Source organism: Rhododendron vialii, chromosome 6a (genome assembly GCF_030253575.1).
Source record: "Rhododendron vialii isolate Sample 1 chromosome 6a, ASM3025357v1".
NCBI classification, from domain to species: domain Eukaryota; kingdom Viridiplantae; phylum Streptophyta; class Magnoliopsida; order Ericales; family Ericaceae; genus Rhododendron; species Rhododendron vialii.
The window spans coordinates 3,920,095-3,945,715 of record NC_080562.1 but is presented as its reverse complement, the minus strand read 5'-3'; the positions used below and the strand labels follow the sequence as shown (position 1 = coordinate 3,945,715).

The window sequence follows — 25,621 nt, the reverse complement described above, 5'->3', positions numbered from 1 at the left end:
TTCTTGATTAGGGCATGTACTTGGTCCAACTTAGTTCGGAAAACAGAAAATGCTATTAGGAATGTGTGAAGCCACGTGTACGTGAGATGTTAGGTTTGAAATTGAGTTTGGACTGTTGACTTATTGTGTGAGTAACATTTTTTATTAATCGGAAAGTTTATCCTTACCAACCCAAAATCTCGATCAGAATCCCGACGCCCCATCGGGCACACTCCGGCCACCGTCCAAAAATTCTAAAAAAAAAAACTGAGTGGGCCTACGCAAGAATAAACGGCTTTCAACGGGTGTCGATAGCCGATCTAAACAATCCATTTTTGTGTTTGGATCTGCCAAAAATGGAGTGTTTGGATCGGCCAAAAATGGAGTGCTTGGATCGGCCACCTACACACGTCGGATGCCGTTTATTCCTTCATAAGCCCATTTGATTTTTTTTTTTTGAATTTTTGAACGGCTTGGATCGGCCGTCCGGTGGCCGGAATGTGCCCGGCGGGGCGTCGGGATTCCGATTGGGATTTTGGCCATTGGGAACTGTAGCTTTACTCTTTTTTTATTCTAAATCGGATATACTCTCTCTCTTCTCCATCTCACACACGAACCACGATCTCTCTCTTCTCCTCTCCTCCAACCCTTGCCTCTCTCTGTATCGATTCACCACCACGAGAGCCCCACCATCACGCCCTCCCACCACCAATGCCGCCCCTCTCTACCACCAATTGACCACCACCGGAGCTCATCTCGAATAATTTGAATTTTGATATATTATAAGCCGAACGACCCGAATAGTAATTTGTTCGTGCTTGATTTGAAACATTAATAAGTTTCAAAATAGGGAAATGTTACGGTATACACCCTCGTACCATATGCACCCGTATAACCAAAACCATTGAGAGGCGTAACCTTTATGCTTCTCAATGGTAAAATGTTACACCTCTCAATAATTTGGTTACGCCTCTCAATAGTTTAATTATACGGGTGCATATGACATGGGGTGTAACCGTAACATGACCCTAATGTTCTACCAAAAGTCCCATCAATCGTTAATCAGAAAGCAAAGTTTCAAATCAACATTACCAACATAACAAATGCTATATCCTCCAACAAAAGAATGCATAAACATTACACTTAAATGTGTCAACAAAGACAAGTCGTTGGTTTTTTCAATCCAAACATCTCACCTAAAGCTCATCTTACATTAGCCAATCGTGTCGGAATCTCCATGGAAGTCAAAGAGGCTAAGTACTTTGGCCTCCCTGTCTTCCTTGGAAATTCCAAGCGTGAGCTTTTCTCATATGTGAAAGACCGTACGATTAAACGGTTAAAATCATGGACAGATTCAAGGCGAGAAGTCTAAATCAAATCAGTCCTCTTGACAATTCTGAACAATGCTATGTCCTGTTTTCGGTTGCCCAAACAGCTCATGAATCAAATCTCTGTCGAGATCGCAAAATTTTGGTGGGGTTTGAAAGAAGAAGAACACAAAATTCACTGGATAAAATGGGATAAACTGAGTCGGTGCAAAGGCAAAGGTGGATTGGGGTTTCGTGACTTGGAAGCTTTTAACAGGGCCTTGATAGCTAAACAAGGGTGGAAAATGATTTCCGGTGAATCGTCTCTCTTTAAACAAATTTTCAAGGGCAAATATTTTCCCAACATGACTTTCTTCAATGCAAATGTAAGCAACTAGGCATCATGGGCTTGGAAAAGCATTTGTTGGGCTAGAGAGTTACTCAATAAAGGTTGGAGGTGGCAGGTTCGTTCAGGAAAAAGACATTCGAATTTGGGAGGACCCTTGGCTGCCAAAACCACCGGCTTTCAAAGTCAACCCGAGTTCGGTAATGAGTAGCACCATAACTTATGTTTTTGATCTTATTGACGATTCCACAAAGACTTGGAAGATGCAGCTGATCAAAGAAAGTTTCAATGAGGAAGAGGCAGCTGTTATCCTTTATTTGCCTATTAGTACCACACAAAGAAGGAATCGCAGAGTATGGCACTACTCTCTAAATGGCGTATTCACTGTAAAATTTGCTTATTGCTTGGAAAAAGAGAGCTTGATCAATGAGCTGGATAATCACTGAGCTCAATCTAGTTCTGCTAATGTGCTGGCACAGATTTGGAAGAAGTTGTGGGGCTTGTCTATCCACCCAAAGATCAAATTTTTTGCTTGGAAGTGTTTCAATGAAGCTCTAGCAACCAACTCAGCCCTAACTGCAAAGAAGGTACGTTCTGATCCAATCTGCTCACTGTGTGGAAATGCGGAGGAATCTATTTGTCATTTGTTGTTTCGATGTGATTTTGCTTCAAAGTTGTGGATTCTTTCGCCTTTTCACCTTAGACCCAAGGAACTTGAAGACTATAGACATATGCCTGACTGGTGGCATTGTATTTGCGATCATACCCATTTAGCTCATCTCCCCTCTTCAATATTGGGTCTCGGCCTTTCGTATTGCTGGTGGATTTGGAAAACCCGAAACGATTTGGTGTTTAATGGTACAAGTTGGCATGTGGAGGCAATTACTGGGAAAGCACAAGCGGATTTTTTTGAGTTTCTAGAGGCTAACGTTAAGAATTCCCCTACTCAAGTGGCTTCTTCAAATCCTGAGACTTTGGTTTGGAGGAGACCTGATGAAGGCATGATAAAAATTAATGTTGATGCAGCGTTATCAAAGGCAACAAGCACTATTGGAGCAAGAACAATTGCTCGGGATGTGAATGGCTCAATTTTGGGAATCTTTATTAAGTCATTTGAAGGTCTCACCTCTCCACGGCTTGCGGAGGCTATGGCAATTAGAAATGATATGAATTTGGATGTTGCTCTGAATGTAGGACGTGTTCTCTTTGAATCGGATGCATAGTTGATTGTCCGAAGCTGTTCTATGTCAAAAGATCCACCCTCTGATATTGCAGTTTTGGTACAAAGATTGTTTAGCATTGAAGGATTCGTTCAGTTGTGTGAATTTAGTTTTGTCAAACGTGATTGTAATGCCCGCCCATGCTTGTGCAAAGAAAGCCATTTCTTGTAGTTTGTCCGGTCTGTGGAAAACTACCTTGCCCCCATGGGGTTCCTCTCTCTCAGATGTTTAGGCGTTTTTTCTCAGATTAATAAAATCTTCTCCCTTTTGTCCACCAAAAAAAAAAGAAGTGTCAAGTGCAATAAAAATGCATAAACAAAGTTTTTCATGTGTAATTTTTAAGATTAATCACTCGTCTCAATGAGAGAAATCATAAAAATATAAAAATATAAACTGAAGTTGAAAAAAATCATATAATAAGATATTTTAGACAAAATAATAGCAGCAGTCTAGTATTATTTTTTCCATTTTAATTACTCCAACATTTTTTCATTTTGGTCATAATTTTTTTTATTTTTTAGACTCCTCTCATCAAGATTTATTAATCTAAAAAATATAACATGAATCTAGCAAAAATTTAGAAATGCAATAAAAAATACCAAAAAGTTAGCGAGAATTCAAAAACATGAACGGTTCCACTAACCCCGAGAAAGACCCACGAATAGGTATACTGGACACAGGACTGAAAATAATCCAAGTCCTTTTAGTATTGGCTCCGTTCCGAAAACAAGAATAAGTATTTATTTTTTAAGAAGGTAATTTCAAGCTTAAAAATTATGTGTTTACGCAAATTATTTTCCTATCAATATGGATCTTGTTTGATAGATCTCATTGAGATCTTTAATACGGTGCAAAAAAATTTGAAAAAATATTTTTCATTTACATTATTTTTGAGTTTGAAAATGTGAAATAAGTACTTATTTTTTAAGAAGGTGTTCTGGAATGGAGTCTGAGTCCTTCCATGAGTACATCATTTGAGGTACATCATTTACACACCGCGTTGTGCGAAACCCACCTCAAACCAAACTCACCTCAAACCAAACCAAACCAAGCCTGCGAAACCCACCTCAGAATTCCACAAAATATCAGAGCCGGTATTTGCTGTTGATGGTAACTGGTAAGCGGGACCACGTGTTAGATTTTAAAGTCTAACCTTCTCTCTGGTCATTTTTTGTCAAAACCTTTGATGTTGCATGTGGATTGGTAGTTGTCAAATCTCATGATTGAAAAAGGGTGTATGCAGGAGTTTCAGGCAGGCGTGACTTACCAGAGCTACCTATAGTTCTATTTAAAACTTCTACTTGTTGCCAAGATGAGATGTGAGAAATTTTAGAAAACAAATACAATCTCTCTCGTGGATGCAAGTTGTTTCTGGCCGAACAACGCAAACTTTGTGTGTCCCTCATTCGAATTTTTTTTTTATCGTCGCATATTTACTTTCGTTGTGAATTATGTATTTTTCAAATCTCGCCTTTTGTTTGATTCCGCTAAAATTCCAACATTTGCGGCATCGCGGGATTCGAAATACACAAACAAAAAAGGTGGTGTTGTGCTGCATCATCAAGCAATTACCAAATGATGATTAGATGTAGCGCCGAACAGCGACTGATTATCTGTGACAAAGCCATTTTATCCATGTTCATTTTCCTACTAGTACTTCAAATTACAGCTCTCAACCTTCTGTACAAGTTCACTTCTTACTTTGACCCCAATAGTCCTATTTCTTCTAATTTGACCTCCCAACTCCCCTACCTCTGGAGCGTCAGTGCACATTTTTTCGACGGAGAATTGAGTTCGTTTGAAATTGATTTGTTATTATCTAAACAAATTAGGTCTGAACAATTTTTTGAAGCTTGCGAAACTGTGAAATCTAGATTGAACAAGCTACTATTCCACTTGTTTAGCATAAGATTGACTCGTTTGATAAATAAGTCATGCTTAAAAGTATCTGTAAAACTCGTTAAGATACAAACCAAGCCCAGCAACAAACTTGTTTTGTTGAAGGTTGGTTGTTAACTTATAACGACAAATAACACACACACTAGCATTGCACGTTGTACTTATTTTAAGCAAGCTATACGTGCGGAAAAAGTGGACCTTTGTTGCAACTTTGAGAGAGCATCATCTCTCTAACTAGAAGTTGTGCTGTTGTCCAAAACTTGACATCAGAAATACTACTAGTATACATGGGGATCTAGAAGAGTATATGATTGAACTGTCCTATTTTTTGTGCTATTTAATTTAAGGTCCAGTGCCAAAAGATAATATTCATATGTGGGTCAGTGAACTATCCAACAGCTTATTTATTCAATACTTATTTCCAATGAACCTTTTTCTTTACAAAATAAGGTTTTGTAATAAAGTGGGCAAGAGCTGTTTCGAAAAATAAAACAATAAAAAACAAAGTAGGCAAAGACTGTTTGAAAAATACAATAAAACAAAAGTCAAGTAGGTAAGATGCTAATTTAAATATCTCTCCAAATGAATGATAGCATGAACCCTACATCACAATTGCAGGTAGATTCATGACAAAGTTATCGTACTTTCATGAACCATGTACAGAAATGCAGCTAGATGCTTTGCCAACCATCAATGACAAATAGACAATGGTCCTTCTTCATGCCATTGATGTCTCTCTTTTTCTCTTTTTCTTCATTGACCAAATTAGCCTTCACCTACCTCCACCCACTCTGGGCAACAATGGATTATATCATGACACTTTAGACTCGTTTGTCTGAGAATTTGAGGTTGAGCTGGAACAATATACCCCTTCGTCCTAATTTGTTTGTTCAATTTGAGAAATTCAAAATATTTAGGGAACATAATTATTACACTTTAAAAAAGTTGAACTTTTCACAAATACCCTTCAATTCAAATTGTGGTCGTTAGTTCAAATCAAAAAAGAAGGATAAAATGGTACTTTTGTAAAACTTTTTTCTAGGTTTTCTTAAAATGGATAAACATTTTGGAACAATTAAAAGTCAAAAAATGGATAAACAAAATGGGCGCAAGGATTATTCGGGAAAAATCTACCTTTCTTCTTTTTACCTGCAAACAAATAATAAATTGTCATTAACAACTTATATTGTCATTACATCTTATATAGTCTGTAGATGATTAATCTTTATCGAGACGTAGCTCATGTCTAGTTCTTGTGCCTCGGCCTTTGCCCAATTTTAAAATTTATTGGCTCACTCACGGCAAAAACAATGATCCAAACATTTGAGTTCTTAGGTCTAGTTGATAGGAGATTTTTTTGCCAATGTTGTATGCATCGCGAATTTCATAACTTAACTTATCAAATGGATTAATAGTCACATCTTCTTAGCTGAGAAGATTAACAATGTCAAAAAATTAACTTGATCAAATACTTTTAAATATTTAACCTAATCACTTTTGCAAGATGAAAAATAAATCGTTACGTGATTTTAAATTTAAATGGTCCAAAACATTTTGCACATATACAATTTATTCGTCAATCAATCGATATCCAAAATAATAAATTGTTTTCTATATACGCTCTTCATCCATCAATTAATTCCATAAACTCAAAAAGAATTAATTCCACAAACTCAAAAAGTCATTGAAATTAGTGTGGGTCCGAGTGGATCCTACGGACCCTCGATTCTTCTCAAACCAAATCCACAATTCACGATCCGAATTCAGTGGCGAAGTTGAAGCAATTCTGTTCCACCAAAAGGCCATTCCCGTAACTTCCCCTTCCCCACTGCTTCAATAAAAACGCTCCCACTGGTAGGGATACACTACAGAAAATATTCCTTCTCTCTTTCCTTTCCCCTTGCCCACAATCCCACTGTAATATTCTCTCTTGATCATCTTCCTGGAAAAATTCCAATGGCCGAGAAAAGCAAAATCTTGATCATCGGAGGAACTGGGTACATCGGTAAATTCATAGTTGAAGCCAGCGCCAAATCCGGCCACCCCACCTTCGCTTTGGTTAGAGAAAGCACGGTTTCTGATCCTGCCAAGGCGAAACTCATCGACGGCTTCAAAAGCTCCGGCGTCACTTTACTCCATGTCCGTTTACTCCTCACAGTTGTTCATACATATATATATATATATATATATATATATACACATACATACATACATATATATATATATACATATATATATGCAGTCCAGATTCAATGAGGGAACCGTGCGGGACTTCCCTTTCCCGATTGAATTGCGACAATCTGAGCTGCTCAAAGTGATCAGGACGTGATTTTAAGGGTAACCGCGAGAAATCAAAAAAAAAAATGATCGGGAAGGACTTGATCCGAACAATTTTTTATTGAACCTTTCAGTAAAAAACTGTTCGGATCAAGCCCTTTCCGATAAATTTTTTGCTGATTTCTCGCAGGTACCCTTAACTTAAAATCACGTTCTGCACACTTTGAGCGGACCGGATCGTCGTAATTCTTGGGAAAGGGGAGTCTCGCACCATAAGTCCTTAAGGGATCCCTCGTTGGACCGGACTATATATATATATTATATATGCATACTTATGTTTCTATTTTTGCACACTACTACATGTTGGTGATACTGTACGTACGAGGAAGAACATCCCCAATCGATTCATAATAGTATTATTTTATAAATCGGCTCAAGTTATAAGTATATATTTTCCACCCCATTTCTGAATAAACAAATAATTACTCCACGACCTAATACAATTGTTCGGAATCATTTGATGCGCGTGAAATCCAAATGCATTAGATGGCTGCGAACACATTTGTGTACACAAATATCGGAACTCATAGATTTATACATAGATCAGACACGTCTTTATCTGAAACCATTCGATGCACACTAAACTCAAAGGCAAAGGCATGTGACGGCTGAAAAACATCTGTGGCCGGATTGTGTCCAAATAATTTCCTTATGTTATATAGCATAACTAAAGAGTGTGGTACTGCCCGAATCAAATCACCACCATTGATCTAAATCCGCTTCCAAGCTTTAGAATCTTGGGTGCGATTACGTTGATGGATGGTTCTTTTGCTGTTGAATGGAACAGGGAGATGTGAACGACCACGGAAGTTTGGTGAAGGCGATAAAGCAGGTGGATGTGGTGATATCCGCTGTTGGATCCCTGCAGATATTGGATCAGACTAAAATCATTGCCGCCATTAAAGAAGTTGGCCACATCAAGGTTCATCATCTTTTATCTACCCATTTGTGTTTGCTTAATGATAATGAAAACATTGTCCTTAGTTTGGTGAACAGATTTGCTCAATTTGGCACTGATTGTGTGGATATATAGACTCAGGGGGGATGCCAAAAAACTTAAAATATCTTGAATTGCGTATATTCTGTTGCGATTTGGTCCCGCTTGGCAATGATAAGAGATGATTATTGGCCATATTCTAAAGGAAAATTTTCAACTCAGTGGGGTCACTTCATGCCCAAGACGGAGGATTAGTAGAGCCGCAAAAGTCATTGGTTTAGTTGGGTATCAACAATCTGAATGGTCAGATTTTAAACTGAATAATTCGAGTCTAGTAGTGGTTGGGTGGTACTTGACCAAGACAAAGTTGGATTCATGGAGGCTATTCAAGTAGTTGGGAAATGTCTTTTTTTTTTTTTGTTTGGTTGGGTATAGACATTCAGGTTGTGTGCACACACAATACGTGTGGAATGAAAATTCCAGGAAATTCAAGTCACATTGATCCAAAATCAACTTTGAATCAGTTGAGATGAGATGGCGAACGGGTAGAGATTAAAAGGCTGAAGTTGTTTTTTGAGCATAAAACTGGAGCAGTTGAGAAATAAACCAGGAAGCAGTTTTTTGGGGGGTAATTTTGGCGTTGAAAGTAGCGTTACGTAGCTTCAAATGGAAAAGGGAGCACAAAATGGTGTTTCTTCCTTTGTTTATCGGCATTGACAGTGTAGCCAAGAAAGGACTAATAGGATCATTGATGGAATAATATAGAGTCAATTTTACGGTCTATCATCTGCATGTGCATCCTTGTAGCCAAGAAAGGACTAATAAGATACTTGTTTTTGCACTCCCGATATAATTGCAACATGTCTCTCTCATGATAAATTCCTTGTCCGTCCCTAAAGCAGCATCCTTAGAAATATCTGTAGTCCTCTGATTTGTTTGAGCAATTTAGATGACAGATAAACATTGCTATTGTTCTTATGAACTATCCAGAGGTTCTTCCCTTCGGAGTTTGGAAATGATGTGGATCATGTGAATGCGGTTGAACCAGCCAAAACTGCATTTGCAGTGAAAGCCCAAATCCGCAGAGCTATTGAGGCTGAGGGAATTCCCTATACCTACGTGCCTTCTAACTTCTTTGCCGGCTATTTTCTGCCTACATTAGCACAGCCAGGAGTTTCTGCTCCCCCCAGAGACAAAGTAATCATCTTTGGGGATGGAAATCCTAAAGGTATTAATTTCTCTATTTTCCATAATTGATGCTCAGTCAAGTTATGCACTTTTTCTCAAGAATGTTCCCTGTTCAAGGAATCCTGGAATCTGATGACATGAAGGGGTTAGGGTCTTATAATGGTTATAATGGTTCATTATCACAGTGTTCAAACAACAACGTAAATTGCGAGGCTGATTTTGTTAGTAGCCCAGGCGCTTCAAGCGTGCATACTGTGTCGGTTAGAAATCCAGTTACAGGAAATTGATCTGCTAAAAGATGATTGCATCTGTGTTTAAGGATTCAGATAATACGCAAATATACATGTTTTTCTGGCCTAATACATAAGCTCGTGGACTTTGTAGCCACTAGTGCTGTGAGGACTATTGAACGGTTCAAGCCGAGCCCGGCTTCTTACTAGGCTTTTGGAGTTTTTTCAAAAGAAGACTTTTATCCAGTAAATGAAATTTGGTTTTCATACACATTTCTGCACTATTTCCAAGGATGAGAGAGTAATATTGTCTAGGGTTTTATTTTTGTTTTTCTGGTAGGTAAAATAATTGTATGTGCATACCGATGCTCTGGACTATCAATGAAGGAAGCATGGTAATGTGCACATAAATTGATTTGGGTATCTAGGCCTGCCCTCTCTGATGTCATTTGGCTTTGATTTGGGGGCATGGTTCTACAACAAAACGTCTATGTAGCTCCTCAGTTCTTGGAGGTTTAGGGGGGCCACTGTTTCAGTGGTATTCTGAGAGCAGCCACTTTGTGCATATATTGCCAAAGGTTAGGTCTGTCTCCAATCATCCTCCGCCCATACCCCCAATGATTGGGGACTAGATGGGTTATGTTATGTTGTTGTTGTTGTTGGTAGGTAAAATAATTCATTGTAGGAAAAAGCAGAGATGCAAAGCATATTGCAGCCTCAAAAAACACTGTTTTCCGAACAGCAGAACCCAATCAACTCAAGGCATTGTCTTGATTTTGCACAAATGCATTATTTTTCCTTCTTGCATTGATCTCTTGCAGTTCTTTGATGGGAACACAATACACATATAGTTGTACTTTCATTGTTTGGCCTAAATTTTGTTCGAAAGTCATATTTTGTCTCTTTACTTGTTTTCAACTATAGCTGTCTTCAATGAGGAGCATGACATTGGTACCTACACCATCAAAGCTGTGGATGACCCAAGAACATTGAACAAGGTTGTTTACATCAAGCCTCCCAAGAACGTTTACTCATTCAACGAGCTCGTTTCCTTATGGGAGAAGAAGATTGGAAAGACCCTCGAAAGAATCTATGTCCCGGAAGATGAAGTTCTGAAGCAAATCCAAGGTCAGTAGAACTTGGCAAACTTGTACTGGTTTATTCATATCGCCAAGGCTCTGTTTCTTTCACTGCAGAATTAATTTTAGTTGACTAAATTCGATAAATAATAAAGTTTGGTAGTTTGCATGATTGGGAATTCCAGAATTTTAGGAAGACGTATTCCAAACTTATCCAGTAAAGAACGGAAAATGAGATCCACGATTTATCCTGGAAGGTTATTGAGGGGAGCCGAAGAATAAAATATCTAGGCTACTTAACTTTCCTTTTACCTAGAAAATGTAAATTACTTTATTCACTTCAATCTTCTTCTTTTCCAGTTTACCTATAAACTTTTTTCCCATGAAACAAGCTCAGCCTAGGGAAAGTCTAGGACACATACTTTTGTAGTAGTATAAATTGGGTTATATGTACTAATTCGTTTAGAATCTTATGCGTGTTGCAGAGTCCCCGATTCCATTGAACGTAATTTTTGCAATCAGCCACTCGGCGTTTGTGAAGGGAGACCAGACCAACTTTGTGATTGAGCCTTCGGTTGGGTTTGAAGCTTCTGAGCTTTATCCAGATGTCAAATACACCACAGTTGAGGAGTACCTCGATCAGTTTGTTTGAGTGATTATACAGCTCCTTTGGTCTTATTTCTGCTAAAATAAAAGAGTGAGTGTTTGTGTTGAGGTATTCGTATGGGTTCAATGGCTTCATGTAAAAAGACCTTGGTTTGCTGTAATGAATGGTTGTTTCCTACATTTCATTGCTTTTTAAACAAGAATTACCTGTGACTTTTGTTTTTACGAGGGGTTATTACACAAATGGTTGTCTTTGACTCTTTATCTCTATCTGGCTCTATCTGGTATAGTCACCAGGGATCCCTGGTACCAGGATGTTGATTCTATATATGGATGCCATGCCGGCATCCCGTCCACCCCTGCCCACTCTATCGAGACCTTCTCCCTCAGTAAGCGAGACCTTATCTCACGTCTCTTTTTTGAACGGCAGAATTTCTTTATACGATCTTTGAAATTGTTACAAAGACTAAAAGAACAAGGATTTTTATGGCATTATGTCCCTAAAATCTAAGAAAAATCCAATCTTGGCACAAATACAAATCAATTCCCTTTAGACTTTCCCTGTTTGAAAACATGCAAAGAACCCCAACTCTTACATCCAATCGCATAGGACTCATCCCACGTCGTTTCTTCATAAATTTTGAATTTAAAAAATCTGATTATGGCACAAAGAAGACGTGTAGCTTTTGAGGGAACATCATCAATAAGATCCAAGTTGCTTCAAATTGAACATTTGAAGTTCTACGCAAGGTAGTGAATACTGTTCCGTGTACTGTTTTTTCATAAAATTGGTTCCCTATCATGCTAATTCGTTCTGGGTTCAAATACCAGTCAATATCGGTCCATACTGGCCATATATATATATATATATATATATATATATATATATATATATATATATATATAACAGAAATGTTAGGGACAGAGAAAATTTACCCCGAAAGTACCCCGAAAACTGCAATCAATGGTTGAGATTCACTTTGATATGTGTGACCCAATCATCAAAGTGATTCTCAACCATTGATTACTGTTTTCGGGGTACTTTCGGAGTAAGTTTTCTTTGTACGTAGCATTCCCCTTAACCTTCACCTACCTCCACCCACTTTGGGCAACAATGGATACTCGTTTCTCTGAGAATTTGAGGTTGAGGTGGAATGATATACGCACTCCGTCCTAATTTGTTTGTTCAATTTGAAATTTTCATGCTATGTTCGCTTCTCTTTTGAAAAGCATTTTTCAAAAGATTCTCCCTACTTCTAATCATTTCTCTCTCCACTTATTACCCTACTACTTTTTCAAAAAATGTTCCAAACAAAGCATCAACTTATTTAGGGGACATAATCATTACACTTTAAAAATTAAACTTTTCACAAATACCCTTCAATTCAAATTGTAGTCGTCAGTTCAAATCAGAAAAGAAGGGTAGAATGGTACTTTGTATAGCTTTTTTCTAGGTCTTCTTAAAATGGACAAACATTTTGGAGCAATGAAAAGTCAAAAAATAGACAAACAAGATGAGGCAGAGGGATTATTCGGGAGAAAACTATCTTTCTTTTGTTTACTTGCAAACAAATAAATAAATTGTCATTACGCCTTACATAGTCTCTAGATGATGAATCCTTATAGGGATGTAGCTCATGTCTAGTTCTTGTGCCTAAGCTTCTGCCCAATTTAAAAATTTTATTGGCTCACTCACGGCGAAAACAATGATCCAAACATTTGAGTTCTTAGGTCTAGTTGATAGGAGTTTTTTTTTTTTTTTTGCCAACGTTGTATACATCGCAAATTTCATAACTTGATTTACCAAATGGATTAATATCACTCACGGCGAAAACAATGATCCAAACATTTGAGTTCTTAGGTCTAGTTGATAGGAGCTTCTTTTTTTTTTGTCAACATTGTATACATCGCAAATTTCATAACTTGATCTACCAAATGGATTAATAGTCACATCTTCTTAGTTGAGAAGATTTACAATGCCAAAAAATTAACTTGATCATATACTGTTAAATATTTAACCTTATCACTTTTGTAACATGAAAAATAAATCATTACGTGATTTTAAATAATCAATATCCAAAATAATAAATTGTTTTCTTTATACGCTCTTCATCCATCAATTAATTTCACATATTCAAAAAGTCATTGAAATTATTGTGGGTCCGAGTGGACCCTACGAACCCTCAATTCTTCCCAAACCAAATCCACATTTCACGATCCGATTTCAGTGGCAAAGTTGAAGCAATTCTGTTCCACCAAGAAGGTCATTCCCATAGAGAATATCTTCTTTACGGTTGCTCCGTAAAGAAGAAGTTACGGAATCCAATCGCAACCATTTAAAGTATTTTTGGACAATCCAGATGTTAATTGTAATCGGTCATATTTAAAGATAAATCTTAATCATTGATTGAGCGAATAGATGGCTGAGATTGTGCCGCACCGCCTCCATGAAAAAGATAGATATCTCCATTCCCGCAACTTCCCTTCCCCACTCCTTCAATAAAAACGCTCCCACTGGTACGGATACACTACAGAATCACATTCCTTCACTCTGTCCTTTCCCCTTGCTGCCCACAATCCCACTGAAATATTATCTCTCTATTGTTTTCCCGGAAAAATTCCAATGGCCGAGAAAAGCAAAATCTTGATCATCGGAGGAACTGGGTACATCGGTAAATTCATAGTTGAAGCCAGCGCCAAATCCAGCCAGCCAACCTTCGCTTTGGTTAGAGAAAGCACAGTTTCTGATCCTGCCAAGGCAAAACTCATCGACGGCTTCAAAAGCTCCGGCATCACTCTGCTCCATGTCCGTTTACTCCTCACAATTATTCAATACATATATGTGCGTGTGCGCGCGCATACTTATGTTTTTATTTTTGCACACTACTACATGTTGGTGATACTGTACGTACAAGTCTAGGACACATACTGTTGTAGTATATAACTTGGGTTATATGTACTAATTCGTTTTGGATCCTATGCTTGTTGCAGAGTCCCCGTTTCCATTCAACGTAATTTCTGCAATCAACCACTCGGTGTTTGTGAAGGGAGACCAGACCTACTTTGTCATTGAGGCTTCGTTTGGGGTTGAAGCTTCTGAGCTTTATCCGGATGTCAAATACACCACAGTTGAGGAGTACCTTGATCAGTTTGTTTGAGGTATTCGAATGGGTTCTATGGCTTCATGTAACAAGACTTGGGTTATTACACAAATGTTTGTCTTTATCTCGGCATAGTCACAAGGGATCTCTGGTACCAGGATGTTGATTCTACGGGTGCCAAGCCGGCATCCTGTCCGTACCCCTGCCCACTCTGTCGAGACCTTCGCCCTCAATAAGTCTCACATCTCTTATACTCATACTCTTGGCAATGATACAAATCCATTCCCCTTTAGACCTTCCCTTTCTGAAATTTTAGAGCCATGTAACAAAACATGCCAAAACTCCGAACCCTTGCATGGAATTTAGATTCTACAATCTCTCTTGTGCTATAGCTGTCTTCAATGATGAGCATGGCATTGGTACCTACACCATCAAAAGCTGTGGATGACCCAACAACATTTGAACAAGATTCTTTTACATCAGCATCAAGCCTCCTATGAACATTGGGTGTTCCGGTTTCTCCAAAAAGTATTTTTTAAAAAAGAAGGTAATTTCCTTTTAGGAGTAGAGGGAAGCTTCTGAAAGAAATGCCAGATTGCATACATAGCAGATGTTTCAAGCTTAAAAATCTTGTGTTTACGCAAATAATAGAGAGGGAACAATCTTTCTACTTCGACAATCCTGTATATTGATTTGTGTGTAGTATACCGATCTGGTAGCTTATTTGTCAAAAAAAAAAAAAAGTACGGTACAAAGAATTAATAGGTCAGTTGAGGTTTTCAAGTCCATGGCCAAGTACTTATTACTACCGATAATAATTCTTTTATTAGGATTCTTTTTCTTTCTTTTAATTATTTTCTACTAATATAGATCTTGTCTGATAGATCTCATTAACATCTTTTATACGGTGCAAAAAAAAATCAAAAAATTATTTTTTCTTTCATTATATTTGAGTTTAAAAATTGAAAAAAATAACTTTTAAAATAAGAACCTAAACTGGAACACTCCTTCAACGAGCTCATTTCCTCATAAGTTGTCTCCTCTTGACATAATTACGGTGCAGAGTCCCCGATTCCATTCAACAAGCTCATTTCCTCATAGGGAACCGTCCCTGCTAAGAGAAACAAGTACTTAAGTTTTGAAATAAAGGTATGTATTGTGAGAGAATAAACTATTTCGTAAAATAAGAAATAAGTATTTAAAAAATAAGAACCTTAGCAGAATAGAGCGTAAGTTCGTCATGTACTGAACCAACAACTAAGTTTTACGCCAATGTTTGAATGACCACGTTATGCTATCATCTAAGGATGGAAGGGCGGCGGTCGCCATGCCAACGATTTTAAAAAAGTTCCTTACTCTAGCAGGGATGGTACCCTACCCTGTTAATTCGTTCTGGTTCAAATACCGGTCAATATTTGCCATACTAAGAAATACCGGCTAACAGCTGGTTGGTACCGAGTGAGTAGTCAAACTACATTTTTATTTTTTTATTTTGTAGGAGGCAATTCCATAGTTTAGTCTTTTGTAATAAAAATACATACAGTTTTTCGTATTTATGAATATATGAGCTTCATAAGCATAAAACATGTTTTTAAAGGATCCCATAAAAATTAACTCATTTGAATATCGGTAAGGGCTTGATCGGCTCATTTAGTTAATTCCTGTCAAATTTGATAGGATAAAATTGAATGAGCCGATCAAGTCCTTACCGATATTCCAAATGACTTGATTTTTTTACAAGAACCCTTAAAACATGTTTCAAACAAATTGAACGGCTCAGATTATTCGCATGGGGTTTCAAAAAATATTTTGTCAAATGTTTTGTCCATAAAACCGGCTCCAAACATATATTAGTAAGATATACTACTTATATCGTAAAATTTGAAATGGTACCTGAAACAATACCGGTCCAATATGTATCGTAGTAATAAGAGAAAAACGGTATTGCTACCGGCACAGTATTTAAAAACCTTGGTCTTATGTCATTGCTTTCGTCATTAACTTAAATTTAGATAAAATATATAACAGGTCTTGTGTCATTGCTTTTGTCAATATTAAATTCAAATATTACATACATATGAATTAATTTCAGCGTCATTGCTTATGTCATTGCCTGTAGCCCAATGGCCATCTCGTGTTCCTTTTTTTTGGGAGCACAGGTTCGAGCCGCATGAGGGGCGGCGTGTGGTCCAAGATTATGGAGAGTCTTTGGACCGAGCCAGTCATGTGGTCTAGTTGTTACTAGCCGCTAACTTCCTTAATCTCCGTTGATATATATTGAATGACAAAAAAAAAAATGCACGTAAGCGTGTGTTCTTATTACTCGAATTTTGGTCAACCAAGAAGGTCATTCCGGTAACTTCACATTCTTCACTCCTAGTATAAATTTTGCTCCCGCAAACTGATTTTTCCACTCAAATATCATCTGCCCAAGTCATTTTCCCGCAAAATTCCAATTGCCGAGAAAACCAAAATCCTGATCATCGGCGCAACTGGGTACATCGGGAAATTTATAGTGGAAGCCAGCGCCAAATCCGGCCACCCCACCTTCGCTTTGGTCAGAGAAAGCACAGTTTCCGATCCTGCCAAGGCAAAACTCATCGACGGCTTCAAAAACTCCGGCGTCACTGTGCTCCATGTATGTACCCTCCTCGCGTTATACATACACATATTCAGGTTTCTTTTTTTGTGTGTGTGTTAAAAAATGGAGTTGCAGATCGGTGTCCGTCACCTCCGTCAATAGTATTTTACCGTAACAGCATACCACTATTTGTAGGATCCCATCGCAACTATGGCTAAACTGAAATTAAGGTCCTTTCACTTGTTAGGAGTATATTTCGCCCCAATATAAGGGATACTACATATGGGGATTCGAATGTCGGCCTTGTCTAACTTAATCCGAGTTTCCACCTACCCTTTGTTGGTGTGTATTTATGTTTATTGGTGTGTATTTTGCGGCTACTTTTAGCCTCAAAAATAAATGAGTTTTAGGGGCCTACTTTTGTATCCTTTGCAATAGTCCGACACAAAAACCCCTTATAATAGTCCAACAACAAAAAGGGCAATTATCTTTAATTTGGAAAAATAACGGCATTTTGATAATTAATATCCGCCATGGACAAGCTAAGAACATTTGTTATTGCTAAAAATATCCTTAACGGATATTAATCATCAAAACAGTCCTTGTCCGTTATTTTTCCCTTTAATTTTTGCTTTAGGCCCACAAAAACCAGATTACATGCGGGTTCTTTTTTGGGTAAGTTTGTATTATATTGTACGAAGAAGAACATACCATCGTTTCATAATGTTATTGTTCTAATCGTATGCTTTATGAATTGCTTCAAGTTTATAGATTTGCCATTCCGATTTGTTAAAAAAAAAATGATACTTACGCCACCCAGTATGGTGTATATGTTCAACAACAATGCTACAGACACAAATATACACGGACCTTACTGTGTCCCAATTGATTGTGTGAGACCCAAACCCATCGTTTGGTTGCGAACGCATCTGTGTCATGACATTGTGTCCAAATTGTTTCCATACGTTCAACAGATGGCGTGAGTAGTAGATTAAGGAACTAATTACAGTGATTTTAGGAATAAACATTATTGTCAAATCCCTCCAATCAAGGGTCAACCATGATTATAGCCATAAAATATGTATAGCCAAATTAGGATTGCTAATCTCTCTATTTATTTGTACCTCCATCTCTGTAAAAGTATGAATGAATATATACAAAGTTTACATGGTATCAAAGCCACAAAATTCCTGGCTCTCTGTTCCCGTCAATCTCTAGTCCCTCATTCCCATCCACCTTCAAACCTTTGATATGGGGGACAAAACCCCGGAGAAGTCCGATGAATCGAGCCCCGACCTTAATACGCTCCTCTATGAATTACTTACCACCAAGATGACCGAGGCTTTGTCCAAAGCTCAGGCTCCGAATGTACCTACTGAACCTGCGGCTGTTCCTATTGGCATCAAGTTGGATGGTTCCAACTATGCTTTATGGTCCCAAGTTGTCGAGATGTACATCTCCGGCAAAGACAAGTTGGGTTACATCAATGGCGAGTTACCTCAGCCATCTCCGACTGATCCGTCCCTCCGCAAGTGGCGTATTGACAACGCCATTGTCAAAGGCTGGCTGATCAACTCCATGGATTCGGCGCTGATCGGCAATTTTATTAGATTTCCCACGGCCAAACTGGTTTGGGATTCCGTCGCTACCACCTATTTTGATGGTGGAGATACCTCTCAAGTCTATGACCTCCGGCGTCGTGTCTCCCGTCTCCGTCAAGTGGGTGGCTCCCTGGAGAAATACTATACCGACTTACAAGGCCTCTGGCGTGAGATCGATTTCCGTCGTCCCAATCCGATGGAATGTCCTGCCGATATTCAACTTTATAATAATCTCCTCCAAGAAGAACGGGTCTATGTGTTCTTGGATGGTCTTGACGACAAGTTGGATAATATTCGGAGCGACGTATTACAGATGCACCCCTTCCCCACCGTGGAGCAAGCATATGCCCATGTCCGTAGGGAGGCTTTTCGCCAATCAGTGATGAATACCAGTGACCACGAACCAAGTCTAGGGGCGGTGCTTGCTTCGAGAGGCCTTCAAATTGGATCATCTTCCACTGGGTCAGCCGCTAAACATACTGGGAAATCTTCCTCCAAGGTCCGAACCTCATCCGGTAGTCTCAAATGCTCTCACTGTGACAGTCCAAAGCACACACGGGAAAATTGCTTCCAGTTGCATGGGTACCCCGATTGGTGGCACGAGCTCCAAGCTCGAAAAAAACGAGACATTGCCGGTACTACTGAAGGCACGGGAAAGGCTGCTGTGGCGGCAGCTGATCCTTATCTCTCTCTCATTCCGCCCATCGGCTCGTCTAAACTGAACTCTCCTCCTTCGGATCCAGGTAACCTTGGTTATGCCTTGCTTGGTCATCGCCGCGATGTGAATAGTGGTGCTTGGCTCCTCGACTCTGGGGCCACGGATCATATGACTTTTGATCCCACAGATTTCTCCCACCACTCATTTCCACGGCGCACAAACATTGCGAATGCTAATGGAGTGGTCTCACCCGTCACAGGGGCCGGATCTGTGACCCTATCACCCTCTCTTCATTTACCCAATACTCTACTTGTTCCCTCTTTATCTCACAAATTGTTATCCGTTAGCCAAGTTACTACAGATTTAAATTGTGCGGTGCTAATTTATCCCGATTTTTGTCTTCTTCAGGATATTCTCACCAAGGAGATAATTGGGCGTGGTACTAAGAGGGGGGGATTATATTACATGGAAGATTTCAGTTTGGGTTGTGCACATCACGTGTCTTCTTCATGTGATTCCAAGGCTCGACAGATTTGGTTATGGCATTGTAGGTTGGGACATCCTTCATTCGGTTATTTACGGCATTTGTTTCCTGATTTATTTTCCAATGTGGAGATTTCTGAATTTCAATGTAATACTTGCATTTTAGCCAAAAGTCATCGTGCTATTTATCCAATAAGCATGAATAAAAGTGATACACCTTTCGCTTTAATTCATTCTGATGTATGGGGACCGTCTCCTTTATCTATTCTCTCTGGTGTCCGTTGGTTTGTGATATTTGTTGATGACTGCACCCGAATGACCTGGCTATATTTGCTAAAACGTAAAGATGAAGTGGTTAATGTCTTTCAGTCGTTTCATGCCATGGTCCAGACTCAGTTTTCTGCTAAGATACAGATCCTCCGCTCCGACAATGGTGGTGAATATGATAATCACCGCTTTCATGCCTACTTTCAACAACATGGCCTTATCCACGAGACCACATGTCCAGGGACTCCTCAGCAAAATGGAGTCGCTGAACGAAAGAACCGGCATATTCTTGAGACTGCCCGAGCTCTCCTCATTGGCACTCATGTCCCTGCACGACATTGGCCTGAAGCTGTTTCCACTGCCGTATATTTAATCAACCGTCTGCCTTCAAAAGTCTTAAATTTTAAGACTCCATTACAGTCCTTGTCCGCCTCGGTTTCTCTACCTACAGCCCTGATGCTCCCTCCTCGCACATTTGGGTGTACCGCATATGTACACCTTCCTAAGAAACAACGCACCAAACTTGACCCATGTGCTCTTCGGTGCCTTTTCTTGGGCTATGCGGTGCATCAAAAAGGCTACCGGTGCTACGACCCTGCTACCAAGCGAACCTATGTGACTATGGATGTCACCTTTATGGAGTCCGAACCTTTTTATCCTTCTTCGGCATCCCCTTCCTCTCTTCAGGGGGAGACACTAGATGAAGAGTTGAATTGGCTGTGTTTCGATTGGCTTGAAGATTGGAATAACACACCAATAATCAGCGAGGAATCAGGACCGGTCATACTCTCTGAGTCGAGAGGGCCATCAGAAGTTGAGCCTACATCGTCCGGAGAAGAAATGCCAGAATCCCCCCATCTCTCAGTACCTGCAAACCCATCTCCTGAGAATATTCCTGAGGTAAGCAATCTCACTACATCCTCATTTGTGAATAATATAGATACCTCGGATGTATATACCTTACCTTTCAGGCACAATCGTGGCAAGCCACCAAATAGATACTCTCCAGACATTGAGGAAAGAAGGTCGAGGTATCCCATTGCCAACTATGTCTCTACAAAAAGGCTACCTGAACCTCTTAAGACATTCACACATGAGTTGTTCGCATGTCATATTCCCACTACAGTTCAGGAAGCATTAGCAGATCCCAAGTGGACACAGGCAATAGAGGAAGAAATGGGGGCACTGCTAAAGAATCAAACATGGACCCTGGTTCCATTACCCAAAGGAAAGAAAACGGTTGGGTGCAAGTGGGTCTTCTCTGTCAAACACAAGGCAAATGGATCTATAGAACGATACAAGGCGAGGCTGGTAGCAAAAGGATACACTCAGACATATGGCGTGGACTATCAAGAAACTTTTTCTCCAGTAGCCAAGTTAAATACAGTCAGGGTCCTATTATCTCTTGCAGCTAACTTGGACTGGCCTTTGCATCAGTTCGATGTAAAGAACGCGTTTCTCCATGGGGACCTTGAAGAGGAAGTCTACATGGATACTCCTCCAGGCTACGCGGCATCCTCGAAAGAAGTCGTGTGCAAATTGCAGCGAGCACTATATGGACTAAAGCAATCACCTCGAGCATGGTTTGGGCGGTTCAGTCTGGCAATGAAGAAGTATGGCTTCCACCAAAGCAATTCAGACCATACATTATTTCTGAAGCACCACAAGGGCAAGGTAACAGCTTTAATTGTATATGTCGATGATATGATCATCACAGGGGATGATACAGAGGAAATTGCTAAGCTTCAGAAACAATTAGCGACCGAGTTCGAAATGAAAAATCTAGGAGGACTTAAATATTTTCTGGGAATCGAAGTTGCCAGATCAAGGCGAGGTATATTTCTTTCTCAGCAAAAATATATATTGGATTTGCTCACGGAGGTAGGAATGTTGGATTGTAAGCCGGCAGACACACCAATTATTCAGAATCACAAGCTCGGGGAATATCCAAGCCAAATACCGTCAGACAAGGGAAAGTACCAAAGACTAGTTGGTAAACTTATTTACCTCTCCCACACTCGTCCAGATATTGCTTACGCAGTAAGTGTAGTAAGTCAATTTATGCACCAACCTAGTAAGGATCATATGGAAGCAGTAAACCGGATTTTGCGATACTTAAAGTCCTCTCCGGGAAGAGGGCTTATGTTCCAAAAAAATAACCATCTTGGAGTTAATGGTTATACAGATGCAGATTGGGCGGGGAATACCACAGACAGAAGATCCACCTCAGGCTACTTTATGTTTGTCGGGGGAAATCTTGTTACATGGAGAAGTAAGAAGCAAAAGGTGGTGGCATTATCAAGTGCTGAAGCGGAGTTCCGTGGAATGGCTAGGGGACTTTGTGAACTCCTGTGGCTAAAGAGACTCCTAACGGAGATTGGGTTTGCTCCTACCTCAGAGATGGATCTCTTTTGCGATAACAAGGCAGCTATTGCTATTGCTCACAATCCAGTCCAACACGATCGGACTAAACATGTGGAGGTTGACAGACATTTTATCAAAGAAAATCTCGAAGCCAAAACAATTCGGTTTCCATTCGTGAAATCCGAAGACCAATTGGCGGATATTCTTACAAAAGCTGTATCAAGCAAGGATTTCTACAACTCACTAGACAAGTTGCGCATTAAAGATTTGGATGCTTCCACTTGAGGGGGAGTGTTGGCGTGAGTAGTAGATTAAGGAACTAATTACAGTGATTTTAGGAATAAACATTATTGTCAAATCCCTCCAATCAAGGGTCAACCATGATTATAGCCATAAAATATGTATAGCCAAATTAGGATTGCTAATCTCTCTATTTATTTGTACCTCCATCTCTGTAAAAGTATGAATGAATATATACAAAGTTTACAAGAATGTGATACTGCTCAATCAACTCGAATCAAAACACCACCATTGAGCCATCCGCCCAGATCTATATTTGCTCCCAAGCTAAGAATCTTGGGTCCAATTAAGTTGATCATGGTTTTTTTAAATTGATGGCGGGAACAGGGAGATTTGTACGACCACGAGAGTTTGGTGAAGGCGATAAAGCAGGTGGATGTGGTGATATCCACCGTTTCAACAATGCAGTTATTAGATCAAGTTAAAATCATTGCTGCCATTAAAGAAGTTGGCAATATCAAGGTTCGTCATCTTTTTTAATCGCATTCTCCGTGATATGTCTTGTTTATTTACCCATTTTGTGTCTGCTTAATGATAATGGAAACACTGTCCTTTGGTTTTGCTGAACGGATCGGCTTAATTTGGCACTGATTAAAGCAGGGCGGACCTAGGTTTTGTAGATATATAGTGAGGTCAAATATCTAAGATTTCATACATCCTGTTGCGACTAGGTCTCGTTTGGCAATGGCTAAAAGACAAACATCGTTCTTTGGCATTTTGCTAATATCTGTGGCGTCAAATGTGTAAAATGCCAATAACTAATGATCATATTCTAAGATAACAATTTCAATTCAATGAGGTCAAGTGACCCTCTTTGCCTATACATCTCTCCGCCCACGTAAATAGTCAATAAGATGGCCCTGATGGAGTGAAATGACGAAAGAGAACGAAAAGTAGCAATAGTTTTTGATCAGTTGGGTATCAAGAGTATGAATGTTAAGGTTTAAACTGATCAATAGTTTGGAGTCTAACAGTATTGCAGAAAGTGGGTCTGGAGGCGACACAAGTAACTGGGAAATGTTTTTCACACAGTCAAGAACAGACTATTAGGTTTTTTTATTGAATAATTTCGAGTCACAAATGAAGATACTAAGTTTTATAGTCCTAAGATCATTACAACATGTCAATCATGTGATTTATTCCTTGTGTGTGTCCCTAAACCATCCGTAGAAATAACCGTGGTCCTTTGTTTAGTTTTCCCTTTTTTCTAAATAAGCAATGTAGATGACAGATAAACGTTGCTATTGATTTTGCGAATTATCCAGAGGTTCTTCCCTTCGGAGTTTGGAGGTGATGTGGATCACGTGAATGGGGTTGAGCCAGCCAAAACTTTATTTGCAATGAAAGTCCAAATCAGAAGAGCTATTGAGGCAGAGGGAATTCCTCATACGTACGTGTGTTCAAACGGCTTTGCCGGCTATGTTCTGCCTACATTAGCACAGGAAGGACTTTCTGCACCCCCCAGAGACAAAGCAGTCATCCTTGGAGATGGAAATCCTAAGGGTATTAATTTCTCTCTTTGGACTAATCTATGCTTAGTTTAGTTATGCACTTTTTTCCATAAAATTTTGCTGTTCAAGGAATCCAAGAATATGAGGAAATCTTTCTGCATTATTTGCAATGATGGAAAGAGCAAAATTGTCTAGGATAGGAAAAGAGAACAAGAATGCAAAACATGTTCAGCCTCAGAACACCAGAGTTTCGGAACTACAGAAACCTAATCAACTCGAGGCAATTGTCATGATTTTACACATATGCGTTATTTTTCCTTCTGGCTTTGGTTTCTGTTAGTTCTTTAATGGGAACTCGGTACTCCTGTATTTGTACTTCCGTTATTTGGCCAATTTTGGTTCGGAAATCATACTTTTTCTCTTTACTGGTTTTACCTATAGCTGTCTTCAACGATGAGCATGACATTGCTACCTACACCATCAAAGCTGTGGATGACCGAAGAACACTGAACAAGATTCTTTACATCAAGCCTCCTAAGAACATATACTCATTCAACGAGCTCATTTCCTCATGGGAGAAAAAGATTGGAAAGACCCTCGAAAGAATCTATGTCCCGGAGGATCAAATTCTCAAGCGAATCCAAGGTCAGTAGAACTTAGCAAACTTGAACTGAATCATTCATATTGCTCTGGCTCGGCTCGTTTCACTGCAGAAGTTAAATAGTAGACTAAAATTCAGTAAAATATTAAAGTTTGGTTGTTCGTTCGATTGATTGATTGGGACTTCGCTGTATAGTGTATCCCCAAATATTTATCTGGACGTTTTTTTTAAGGGAGAGGAGGAGGGTAAAATACTTTCATGTTTCGGAACACCTAGATAGAGTAAGTTACTCGTTCACTGCAAAAGAATTTTACCTAGAAGTTTATTTCCAATGAAACAAGCAGAGCCTAAGCACAATCTAGAACCTATTTTTGCAGTATGGTAGCAAATTGGTTGTAACTATTTGTTCGTTTTGGATCTTACGCTTGTTGCAGAATCCCCAGGTATCAACCACTTGGTGTTACTTTTAGCAATCTACCACTCGGTGTTTGTGAAGGGAGACCAGACCAACTTCGAGATTGAGCCTTCGTTTGGGGTTGAAGCGTCTGAGCTTTATCCGGATGTCAAATACACCACAGTTGAGGAATACCTTGATCAGTTTGTTTGAGCGATTATATAGCACCTTACTTCTTTTTTCTTGTAAAATAAAAGACCTCCTGAATGTTTATACTTGAGGCGAATGCATGGGTTCAATGGCTTAATGTAAGAAGACTTGAGTTTGATGAAATAAATGGTTGTTTCCTACATTTCATTGGTGATTTTTTTTTTTTTTGTTCTTTTTTCTGTGCAATAAAAAGCTATAACTTTTACTTATACGAGGGATTATTACACAAATATTTGTCTTTATCTTGGTATAGCCACCATGGGCTACACCTGGATTTTGATTCTGCGAGTGCCAAGCCGGCATCTGGCCACCCCTTGCCCACTTAATTTCTCGTCTCTCGAGACGTCCCTCATTAAAGCAAGACCTCCTTCTCTTACGTCTCTTAATACTCTTGTGCAAACTTGATCTTCCCTTGTGCAAACTTGAATTTAGATCCATGTAACAAAACACGCAAAACTCCCAAAACTTGCATGGAATTTAGG

At 39.2% G+C, this 25,621-nt stretch overlaps 2 protein-coding genes and 1 non-coding gene across 4 annotated transcripts; all 3 read left to right on the top strand.

Annotated features, from left to right (window-relative positions):
- The first annotated feature begins 6,385 nt into the window (after positions 1–6,385).
- LOC131331012 (phenylcoumaran benzylic ether reductase Betv6-like) lies at positions 6,386–14,291 on the top strand. Of its 2 annotated transcripts, none has more exons than XM_058364808.1 (5): positions 6,386–6,890; positions 7,876–8,010; positions 9,016–9,253; positions 10,368–10,571; positions 11,008–11,308. In XM_058364808.1, the coding sequence occupies exons 1-5, from the start codon at positions 6,708–6,710 to the stop codon at positions 11,172–11,174; spliced, it is 927 nt and encodes a 308-aa protein (XP_058220791.1). In that variant the 5' UTR covers positions 6,386–6,707; the 3' UTR covers positions 11,175–11,308. The 2 variants fall into 2 exon arrangements, with proteins under 2 accessions (XP_058220791.1, XP_058220792.1); XM_058364809.1 differs by lacking the exon at positions 11,008–11,308 and adding an exon at positions 14,120–14,291 and having other exon boundaries at positions 6,522–6,890.
- LOC131331611 (small nucleolar RNA snoR100) lies at positions 9,823–9,930 on the top strand. Its single transcript, XR_009201423.1, has one exon. It is a non-coding gene; the product is annotated as a small nucleolar RNA snoR100 (small nucleolar RNA).
- A 1,229-nt stretch (positions 14,292–15,520) lies between the features above and the next one.
- On the top strand, positions 15,521–25,289 carry LOC131328277 (isoflavone reductase-like protein). The gene is made up of 6 exons (XM_058361243.1): positions 15,521–15,598; positions 16,610–16,867; positions 22,811–22,945; positions 23,749–23,986; positions 24,376–24,579; positions 24,970–25,289. The coding sequence occupies exons 1-6, from the start codon at positions 15,521–15,523 to the stop codon at positions 25,140–25,142; spliced, it is 1,086 nt and encodes a 361-aa protein (XP_058217226.1). The 3' UTR covers positions 25,143–25,289.
- Positions 25,290–25,621: the final 332 nt, after the last annotated feature.